Below are 11275 nucleotides of genomic sequence, written 5' to 3'. Positions count from 1 at the left end.
AATTTCTTTATATTATATATATATATTAATATTATATGAATCGTATATATTAGCGTTTGGACATTTGCACAACAGCGTGTTCAGGGGAGTTGGTTGGAGTGCAAATCTATTTGGCAAAAGGGCCAGAGTTCGATGCTCTCTGAGGTTGATTTGGCTAGCCTAACATGGAAGCTTAACCACACCAATGGAGGCGTATATATATATATATATATCCCCCAAATGTTCTTAAAAATAAAATAAAAAAAGGTTTTCTCCTCTAAGAAAAGTACTTTCTTCATTCAAAACAAAACGAAAAAACTTCATGGCTTCTTCTTTTTCTTAAACTCTGATTTTCTGGTAAGTAATCATCATTGTTCATCAATTTCTCTTTGGTTCTGTTTTCAATCCTTTGACAATTTCTGTTATTCTTTCAATTTCAAGAATTTGAACACTAAAAAGAGAAAACCCTAATTCCTGAATTCATAAAGAAAATACCACAGCTACTGCAATATTAAATTTCTTGAAAAGATTAAATTGTTTTCCAAATGCATTCATTGCATATAGAATCCTATTGACTATTTTTGTTACTGTTGCATCTGCAGGAAGAAGTTTTTCAAAATTAAACTTGTTAAAATCATACTTGCGATCAACTATGTCGCAAGAAAGATTAATCTAACTTGCTTTGATTTCAATTGAAAGTGAACTTCTTGAAAAACTTGATTATGGACATTTGATTGATGATTTCTCTTCTAAAAATTCAAGAAGATTAATTTTCAGACATTAGTATTATACTGGCTGTGTTTTTTTTCTTTTGGGATAAAAGCTCTTGTAATAGTTTTAATTCTTCAAATAAGACATCAAATACAATGTGAATGATTTTTGGATAATCATGTATGTTTTTGTTGTTGCTTTTCTGTTTAATGCAATATAATCTAATTTGTTAATGACATTTGTGTGCAACTACTCTTTAATAACACAGATTGCTTATTGGAGGCAGCAAGGGACCTTATAGGGGCACAAGGAGCTTATTTTTGTACCAAACATTTAACTTTATCAAATGGAAACATTTAAATCTTTATGAATTTGATTTCTGATTGTCATTACATATTTATTAATGGTGAATTTTAGTTATAAAAAAAATTGTTTATGACATTAAGTTATGGCAAATTTTTATAGTATTTTTGTATTAGATTATGTGAGGCCCTAATTTAAGTTTCGCACAGAGCCCTTAAAATCTCAGAGATAGCCCTGATTTTGGGATGGAACCTCAACTTCCTTCATGGTATATTAGAGCCAAGTTGTCCATGTGTGAAAGCCCAACAGCCACACGTGCTCCCGTCACCCAAAATGTGTTGTCCACGTGTTAGGCTTGAAAAATTCGTCACACGTGCAGAGGCGTGTGAGAATATGAAGGTAAAGAGTTCCACATTGGAAAATTGTGAAACCTAACAAGGGCTTATAAGGAGTTGGGCTACTCCTCCCATTGCTAATTGATTTTGGGGTGGAACCTCAACTTCCTTCATGGTATCAGAGCGGATTGGCCACGTGTGAAAGCCCAACGGCCACACATGCTCCACGTCACCCAATATGTGTTGTCCATATGTTTGGCTTAAAAATTCGTCACACGTGCGAGGACGTGTAAGAATGTGAAGGTAAAAAATCTCACATTGGAAAGTTGAGAAACCTAGCAAGGGCTTATAAGGAGTGGGCTACTCCCCCCATTGCCAATTGATTTTGAGGTGAAACCTCAACTTCTTTCAGTGCTTACAATCTGTATGAAATCCGAGTACGAATCATTTAAAAATAATAATTAAAGAAATCTGTTTGGGATTGGCTTCTGGAATCTATCTAGAGGTTGTGTTGTTCAGTTGATGTGCTTAAACTTCATATTTATAGCGGTGTTGACCTGGCTAGGTTAAACTTCATATATATAATTGTAAGCTCTCTGCTAATGAGCATACGACGTCATCCTTAAAAAGGTGCATGACCTTGAAGAGAAAAGAGAGGGTTTGTAATTTTTCTTTTCTTTTTCTGAGCAACAAAAGAAGAAAATTCTCCATGAATGGAATTGCTTGTTTTATTGTGTGGCAGTAGTCGAAGAACAATGACAAATCATGAGCGTCCTTTACAAAAGAAGATTGGTTAGGCGGTTGAAGGCCAAAACCCTACAAAGACACATGCAGTCCCATTTTCATTCTCGTATGGTCGGTGATTGGTGGCCACTGGCCATGGCCAATTCCCCAAATTATTAAGCCCCACAGAGGAGAGGGCCACACCCAACTTGTCTAATCCGTCCATGCCTTTGCTCTATAACATTATTTATTCAAATGATCATCTCTCACATCTTTCCCTTGGGGATTTGATTTGTTATATTTAGTTTTAATTTGTGGTAATTAATCATGCTGCTCAACTCAATTATATGTATATATTCATCAAGTTGTGGATGGTACATAAATATCTCTCTCTCTCTCTCTCTCTCTCTCTCTCTCTCTCTCTCTCTCTCTCTCTCTCTCTGTGTGAGTGTCCCAATATTGGTCATGCATGCCCATCCAAAGAAGCGGGTTGACAACCGCCAAACTGGTCCAAGCCACGAGATGCCTGTGGTGTGGAAAATTAATAATGTACCCTCAAGAATGAACCCAAATGGGTCCATCAATATCTTGCTATAGGTGGCCCCATATATAAGCATCAGCTATCTGCTAACGTAGGCCTGGCTAGCTAGGCATATGTGAAGATGAGATTATAAATTATGAGAGAGATCCATTTTCTCTTTTAATAGGACACTTTAATCTAGCTATATCCTCTCTTAGTCTATTTTTGAGTCTTCATCATCTATACTAATGTACTACATATTTTTTAGATATTTCCAGCAGATGACGATCATGGTGATGACTTGCAATTCGATCCATTTTCCACAACTCAATATATATATATATATATATATGTACATAGAGTACTTGCAGTTACCTACCTAAATTGAATGCCAAAATTTGACTCCACGAGAAACGTATTTTCAATTGTACTTGTCCAAGAAGCTCTACATTAACCAAAAAATGACCAATTTTGAGCATGAATTTGTAGGGTCTTCAAAGTTTGATAGTATCAATATCAAATGATCCCAAAAGTTGGGGGGTTTTATATATGTAGTTGATCCCTATTAATTAATTAGTTAATTAAAAATCCCGTTGGAATCTTGTAAATTAAAATGTTCATAAGTAGAAATTAAACCAATAAACCACTCATAACATCAAATAATGGGGTTCTATTGATGGGCTAGGGTTTGAATTTGGGGAGTTTCAATTTGAGGGAAATGAGATAGATAGGTGAATTAGGGTTTCAATTTGGGGGAAATGGGTAGTAGAGAACTGGGTAGGTCGTTTTGCAAGATTACTTGTTTGCTAATTGATAATTTTACCCTTCAAATTGATGGAATGTGACGGAATGACTGAATTTGCACAAACGAGCGAGTTGTAGGACCAAATTGAAGCTCTTGTATATACAAGTTCAGTGACCATTGAAGCTCTTTGAATATTATATTTCATATATAAGAGATATTAAGGGAGATAAAAATTGAATATAGAATCTTGAATGTAAGGGTAAATATTTTTAACCACTTTAATTAAAGTGAAATCTCTGTGAGACCTGTAATTAACCATTCCTAATTAGGAGACATGCACAATGTTATAATTACAAATTAGAGATTGGGTTGGGGAAACACAAAACCAGTTTGCAGCCCTAATCTGGTACAGTGCAACAGCTAGTAATTTGTGATCCTCCTGGTTTTCAATTTTTCTGGTTTGTTATCTACTCTTTTGAGTTTTGACACGCATATATAAATCCAAAAGTAATAATATCATATAAAATTAATATACTAGTTGGCATTGACGATAAACTTTGTGAGTGATGAGATGACTTGGTGGTTTCCGTCCATGAATCACGATCGTGTACAGATGCAGAGAGAGTCAATATCAGATTTCTGTGAGAAATATCTAAAACGTCAAAAGGAAAAAAGGACCCAAAAAAGGTTATTAGAACAAACGAAACGAAACAAAAAGTTGAGAAAATGTGTTGTGGATCCGGAAGAAACTATAAACTAGTGGGCAGCTAGCGCTACAACTTTCCAGTATAAGGACAAGTTTTCATACATATTAACAGAATGTAAGATTTTATCTGTATCTGAGTGGTCGGTCCACACTGAAAATGACACACTCATATTGGCATATTCATATTTCTTTATTTCTAGGCATTAAGAAATAATATTTGCATACATAAAGTCAATGTTGATCGGCTTAGTGATGCATATGATATTGGAAGTGGGTGAAAATTATAAGCCTAACTTTCATCATTTTTGTTAAATCATATCACCTACCTGCAATTTAGTAGCCCATTAAATCCACCAACTCTTTTTAGCTATGGATTCTAGTTGGAATAATACCACCACTGTGCGGTTTGCTGATTCTAGTTAGTTAGCTAGGTTTCACTTTCCTAAAAGATACACGGTTTCAATTATGAAAATATAATATGAATGGGTCCTATAAGGATGTCTTTATTTAAACTTATTTAAAAGATTCCTCAACTGAAACTCTCAGTATATGACAAGCCTCTATTTCTTTGATAAATAATTATAAAAAGTTAAAAGTTGTCAAAATCGTTGAAAATTCTCTCTTTTTGGCGTCTCAAAAATATATATATATGCGTATTCATTGCAGTCTCCCATGGTGAAAGAGTCAAGTGAGTGATCTTTCTCGAAGGCAGGCATCATTATTTTCTTTCAACCTATTTGAGACTTGGAGAGAAAAGGACAAAATAAAGCAAGTGATTTCTATGCAAAATGCGTGTGGTTCCAGATAATAATTACAAGAATTCACTGGAATTTATTTTCTCGTTTCTTCACGCGTTTAAACTTGTGCTCTCTACTTTCTTGTATTGTATATATATATATATGCATGATCGATCACTACTAAGATATATCCAGACTAACCTTAGCGTTAGCTTTAGCTTTAGCGCCCTTCTTTTTTCTTGGATTCCTCCGGACCCATTTTGATGTATTTAGTCCTCTAATACGACACGGTTTGGCTTTTGCATAGCAGAGCAAAAAAACAAAATCCAAAATAAGTTTTATTTACGAAACTTTAATTAATTGTAAACAACTGGTTGATCCATTGGAGGGAGAGAGATAATGACTATGATGATCCATATTGGAGGGAGAGAGATAATGATTATGATGGTGATGATGATGACATGATTGGATTGGATGATGACCAGTCATGATCATGCAAGTGGTGATTCCAGTGAATTCAAACTTCTCAACCAGTGACAAATTCAAAAATATTTCTTTCCTCTTTGAATCCACCCATGCTCTCAAATTCAAGATTATATGGTGCTTAATTCTAATTTAGACATTAATTGGTCATGATAACTATAAATTCACTAACTTCGTGTCTCAAATTATTTACTAAATTTGGTTGACTTTAAACCTCATTTATTTATAATAACTAAAAAAACTCATTTTATTTATTAAAAATATATATATATATATAAAAAATTCACATGTATAAAGAGACATTTGGCAAAATATTTTGATTATTAAATTGTATAAAATAAAAATAAAGACATGAATAATATGTATAATACAACCAAAAGAAGAGGAAAACCGTACCTTGTGTCATTATCAGACATCAGGAAAAGAGATTGGTCACGGGTTTCTCTTGACTCACATATACACTCAGCATACCATCATATATAATTATATGCATTGCATATATAATTAAAATTATATAAATTATATATATCGATTCCAACCCCACCTATGCATTATGCATACATAATGCATGCATGCATGCATGCGTCTGCTCCTCTCAAGCCCCACACCGCCACCTCCCGCCAATTACTTTCATACAACTGGGATGCATAATGCGAAATTACTTTATTATATTGATTTTGTTTTGCTTTTCCTCTTTTTTGTTCGAATTACATAAAAAATTTCATTACAAACCTAAATGCTAATTTCTTGCATATTATTTGCATTCTAATTTCTTGCATTTTCCGACATAAAATAATATAATATCAACAAAATCAAAATGTAATCCAACTAATCAACCAACGACCCTCAAGACAGCTAGCTAGCCTACAAATGCACTATCGGTCTATCGGTTAGAAAGCGTAAGCCGCAATGAAACGACAAAAATCATCTAAATTTTTCCAGAAATTCTCCATTTGTATTAATTATTAGGGATAAACTATATTTGGTTTTTAAATAATAAGGGTTTACAACAAAACATAAAATAAAATGTGGTAACTCAAATCTGACTATGAGGTTCAAAATTTGGCTGTTGTTATGTGGGGTTTACAACCGAAAAAAAAAAGTTTTCTACTACTTATTTTTAATTGAACTCGGTTTAATATATATATTTATGCACTTCAATTTTTAGCAACTTACCAACTAATTATTACTCTAATGATATTTCTTTTCCAAATTATAATGGTATTTTTCTTTTCAATGTTGGATAAGGGTACTCCTAGCTCTTCCAAATGTAGAAAAATATTCCTAGTTTGAATCACCCTTTCCGCATTAAGAAGAAGCTTACAACATTAGTAAGCAATGGTGAAAGAAGAGTAATTATACACATAAAAATAATAAACAATTAATAGACTTATTCTATTTATTCATGTGACATATAATTTCTTTATATACAAACTATAGTCTAAACAACTCTAAATTAATCTAATCTAAATAGAAGAGGTACTCGAAATTGAGTGCATATAGATGAGTTAAATGCACAGTAAACCATGTAGTGAAGGAAAATGCTATTATATATCCCTTTTTCCTTTTACCCCAACTTACATGGCACGTGATACCTACCACATTATTGTATTAACAAAAGAACAATGTGTGTCAAATTCATATGAGCATGCATGCCATGTACATTCAGAAAAAAAAATATATACCATACAAGCAGTACAATAATTTGTGAAAATGGGACACCTGCATAATTTATATACTACCTACAACCAAGTCTTGTTTCCCAGATTTTACATGGCATGCTGAAATTGGGTTTTCTACATTATTCTCTTTTTCTTTTTCTTTTTTGGTTGGAATTAGGTTAGAAAACTTGTTTTTCAGAAGGAAAATGCTCAAGGGATAACATTTGCTAACAGCAGCATTAGTTGATAGTTATGTCTGTTAATTAATATTTAACATATATATATATATATATATCTAATTTTCTAGGGGAAAAAAAACAATAGAATGGGTTCAATGTAAAATAGATTTGAGCTTGTTGAAGATTATAAAATTTAAAAACAAAAAGAATTATAATTTTTTTTAATTATAAAGATGAAAGAAAGGTCCAGGGGCACCGCTAAGGGGCTGTGGCCACCCTGTCCCTGTTTTTGAAATGTCACTTTCTCATCTTAAACACCTTAGCGCATACCTCTTCTATGTAGGGCCTGAAAGCTATGTAGATCTTTCTATTTACTAAAGCTCTCCATTTTTCTTTTAATTTCCTTCTCTCTCTCTCTCTCTTCTTTATTTTTCCTTCTTCTTCTTCTTCTCCCTGTAAATTAATAAGAGAGAGAGAGAGAGAGAGAGAGAGAGAGAGAGAGAGAGAGAAAGAGGGGGAAAGTGAGAGAAACTTTTTAAGGGCATGGTACGACATATTAACCATCTCTTATCTTGCCTACAACTTGCAGTTGCATAGCAGTTAATTGCTACAAAATAACTCTTTTATCAGTGAGTTTTTGGTATAAAGAGGGCAGCGGGACGCCCAAGCTAGCTAGCTAGCTATATAGGAAAGGAGAGTGAGTATAGTGGTGCTTCATGAGCTTTAATCAGAGTTAGAGTTAGTTTTAATCAGTTTATGGCAATTGCAGCAACAACCTCATCATCATCAACTATGAGCGTTAACGACGAATCCAACAAGGCCGATCATGATCATGATCATCATCATGATGGTGGTGATGATGATGATGAGCATGAGCACGACATGGTGATGCCGGGCTTTCGCTTCCACCCTACTGAGGAAGAACTCGTAGAGTTCTACCTTCGCCGTAAGGTTGAGGGCAAGCGCTTCAACGTTGAGCTCATTACTTTTCTTGATCTTTATCGCTATGACCCTTGGGAGCTTCCAGGTAACTAACTAACTGTATATATATACACACACGCAATACATATGTAATGAAAATTCTTTCTCCCTATCTAAATTAAGCACATGTGAATTATTCAATCCAATTCAATCTAATCCTTGGATATTTATCGCTGTGTTTGATTGCGTGCGTGCAGCCATGGCAGCAATTGGAGAAAAGGAATGGTTCTTTTATGTGCCAAGAGACCGCAAGTACCGCAACGGGGATAGGCCTAACCGGGTGACTACTTCTGGGTACTGGAAGGCCACCGGAGCCGACCGCATGATCAGAAGCGAGAACTTCCGCTCAATTGGGCTCAAGAAAACCCTAGTCTTTTACTCTGGGAAAGCTCCCAAAGGCATCCGAACTAGCTGGATCATGAACGAGTATCGCTTGCCGCATCATGAAACTGAACGATATCAAAAGGTACATATGTATATATGTATATTTATATAGGTAGATTTAAACAAAAACCAAAAACATCAAGTTTAATTAGGTCTCAATTACCATTGATGATTGAGTCACGTTATACCCATTCACAATCTTCAACTTTACACACAGATATATAAGACAAAGTACAGCCCATATACTTTCAGTTTGCTTCAGACCAAGAAAGAAAAAATAACTTTCAGTTTGCTAAACCTAGCTTAGCTAGCACACAATTTCCAAATATTAGTTTTGAATTGGATCCCGATCGATTCTCTTTCATTCGGGGCGAATAATTTGGCACGAAAATTGTCAACAAATTAATGAATAAAATTCCAGGGACAAGATTGAAAAATTGATCATGAGTTTCCGTGTTTGTTGTATAATTTTTATAGGGCTTAATCAGTCCATCTTAATTTGCTGCTGAAATTCATATACAGCAAAGTACATGAACCCGTAGCTCGCAAGTAGAAAGGAAATGAATTAAGAGAATATGCAGAATGGATGGATGACACAGATAATTTCAATTTTCCTTTCTTGCTTTGAGTGGATTGAGGGATGGTTAATTCAGCTTGAATTTACTTTTCAGGGAGAAATATCTCTATGTCGAGTGTACAAGAGAGCTGGAGTTGAAGACCACCCATCGCTCCCTCGTTCCCTCCCGGCCTCCAAAGCATCCACATCGAGATCATCGGTACTTGTGGCTCCATCCACGACCATATCATCAGACAACAAAAAGCAGCACAATACTAGTACTAATATTAATAACAATAATATTAACACAGTTCATAGTATCATGGAGAAACTCCAAGCTTTTAATGAAGGCCAATCACAGCAATTTCATCAGGATCATGAGCATCAGGTGGATCAAAAGATGAGCGTCGAGCCTGAAGGAAGCAGCGGAAATTCAGATGTCACAACAGTTCTTGGGCTTTCCAAGCGTAACGCCTACCACCACAACAACATTGGACAAGCTCATCATCATCCACTTGATCAGGAAGAAGGGATGGCGGCCTTCTTGCACCAATCAAACTCAAAGCAAGCAGCGGCTAATTGCTTTTCACTGATTCCCAGTAGTACTAATTCATCTGCAACGCTCTTCACCGCGGGTTCTTCTTCTGTTTCGTCTTCCAATATGAATGCAATTGATGATCTTCATAGACTTTTGACCTACCAACATGTACAGCAGCAGGCTGCTGCAGCTTCCAGTCATCACCAACAACAACATGTACATCATCATGTGGTACAATACTATGATGATGCTCATCATCATCCCCAACCCAACAACCTTTTCTCCACTTTCCCTGCAGTAGCACCACATGTACAATCAGCTATACCGCCGCAGCAGCTGGCCCCCAACGCACTTCCAACTGCTTTCTCCGACCGCCTATGGGACTGGAATCCAATCTCAGATCCAAACCGGCCGGACTACAACAATCCATTCAAGTAATCAATCAATTAATTACATATATATATATATATATATATAAATATAGCTATTAATTCCACCGATACACTACTTAATTAATTAGTTATATATGCTCGCTACTTCTAAACTCTAATAAATGATTTATCTAGCTAGCTGGTTTGTCGTTAATAATCCAGTACTCTAATTGTTTATGCATACTTTCTTCTTTAATATGTGATGACTCATGTATATCATATGTTGCTTTGGCAGGGTTTTGGTTTAATGGGATATTAATTTAATTAATTAATTCCTACGTACTGCCTTTTGTTATGGCCGCTATAACATGTGATATAACCCTTACTGTCTTTGAATGCATGAGTGGAGGTGCTTAATTAGGGTTTCAAAGTCATATACATGGGGTGTCAGGGGTGACTCTTGTTTCCCCTTGTTTGTTTTTTCACGATCGATCGTCTCTGAACCTCTATAAGATTTCAACCTAACTAACAAGTGTCAATGAAGTAGATGTTATTAGAAGTGATGATTATAGGTTTCGCCATCCAGTTATTAAAAGGTTCATTATGTGTTGTTAATGATTAAATTATAGGGGCATTTTGATTTTCATCCTATTAGGGGATATGCAATTTACCTAGAAATAATATGACCAATAACATATCTACTTGTGTATATTCAAAATAACATACCTAATTGAAAGACCAAAATTAGTGTCTAATATAACATGAGAGGTCTAAAATAAACAATTTTAAAGTTTCGCTAATGAGGTATAGCTCAGTTGGTTGAACTCTTCCACCTCCACTCATGTGAATAGAGGTTGAGAAATTTACGATCAAAGAAATAAAATAAAATAAAAGGAATAGGGGAAACCGCCCTCTCCACGCATTAACACAATAGATAGGCCACATGAGTAGTGAGGATGTCATGGTTCATATCTGAGAAAGTGTTGCAGATGTAACTTGTAAAGGAGGTAGTTGGACCACAGTCCACAAGTGCTCTAGACTCTACACATGCGCAAATTGGAATATATAAGTCTTGTATTGTTCTTCATGTGATATATTATAAAATAGAAAGGAGTTGGATTAATGAGAGAGTACTGTGTTTCACACTCTAGTAGTACTCTCTCACACACAAACAAAACAGACACACATTCAGAGAGAGAGCAGAGAGCATGGGGCAGGCAAGGCAGCTAATAATAGCAGAGATTATATATTCTCATTGGGATCCGGTGTAGCTCTACCTCAAGTCTTTCTTCGTGTTTTTGGGGTGGGGATATATAATAATAAGTTAACATAACTGCGTGTGAAATGAATTGGTAGGTTGGAG

The 11275-nt window shown here is 35.2% G+C and overlaps 1 protein-coding gene across 3 annotated transcripts; it reads left to right on the top strand.

Annotated features, from left to right (window-relative positions):
* On the top strand, positions 7537-10142 carry LOC18791714 (NAC domain-containing protein 35). Of its 3 annotated transcripts, none has more exons than XM_020559403.1 (4): positions 7537-7779; positions 7852-8109; positions 8261-8529; positions 9119-10142. In XM_020559403.1, exons 2-4 carry the CDS (start codon positions 7875-7877, stop codon positions 9977-9979), a joined length of 1365 nt encoding a protein of 454 aa, XP_020414992.1. In that variant the 5' UTR covers positions 7537-7779; positions 7852-7874; the 3' UTR covers positions 9980-10142. The 3 variants fall into 3 exon arrangements, with proteins under 3 accessions (XP_020414992.1, XP_007225578.2, XP_020414998.1); XM_020559409.1 differs by having other exon boundaries at positions 7551-7628; XM_007225516.2 differs by having other exon boundaries at positions 7538-8109.

This window comes from Prunus persica, chromosome G1 (genome assembly GCF_000346465.2).
Source record: "Prunus persica cultivar Lovell chromosome G1, Prunus_persica_NCBIv2, whole genome shotgun sequence".
In the NCBI taxonomy this organism is placed as follows: domain Eukaryota; kingdom Viridiplantae; phylum Streptophyta; class Magnoliopsida; order Rosales; family Rosaceae; genus Prunus; species Prunus persica.
The sequence above is the reverse complement of the archived record's forward strand: the minus strand, read 5'-3'. Positions and strand labels throughout refer to the sequence as shown.

Excerpts from the sequence above, each read along its gene's own strand:
- LOC18791714 (XM_007225516.2), top strand. The coding sequence starts at position 7,839 with ATGGCAATTGCAGCAACAACCTCATCATCATCAACTATGAGCGTTAAC. Across the intron at positions 8,110-8,260 it reads TGACCCTTGGGAGCTTCCAG|CCATGGCAGCAATTGGAGAA; the intron begins GTAACTAACTAA and ends GCGTGCGTGCAG. Across the intron at positions 8,530-9,118 it reads AAACTGAACGATATCAAAAG|GGAGAAATATCTCTATGTCG; the intron begins GTACATATGTAT and ends TTTACTTTTCAG.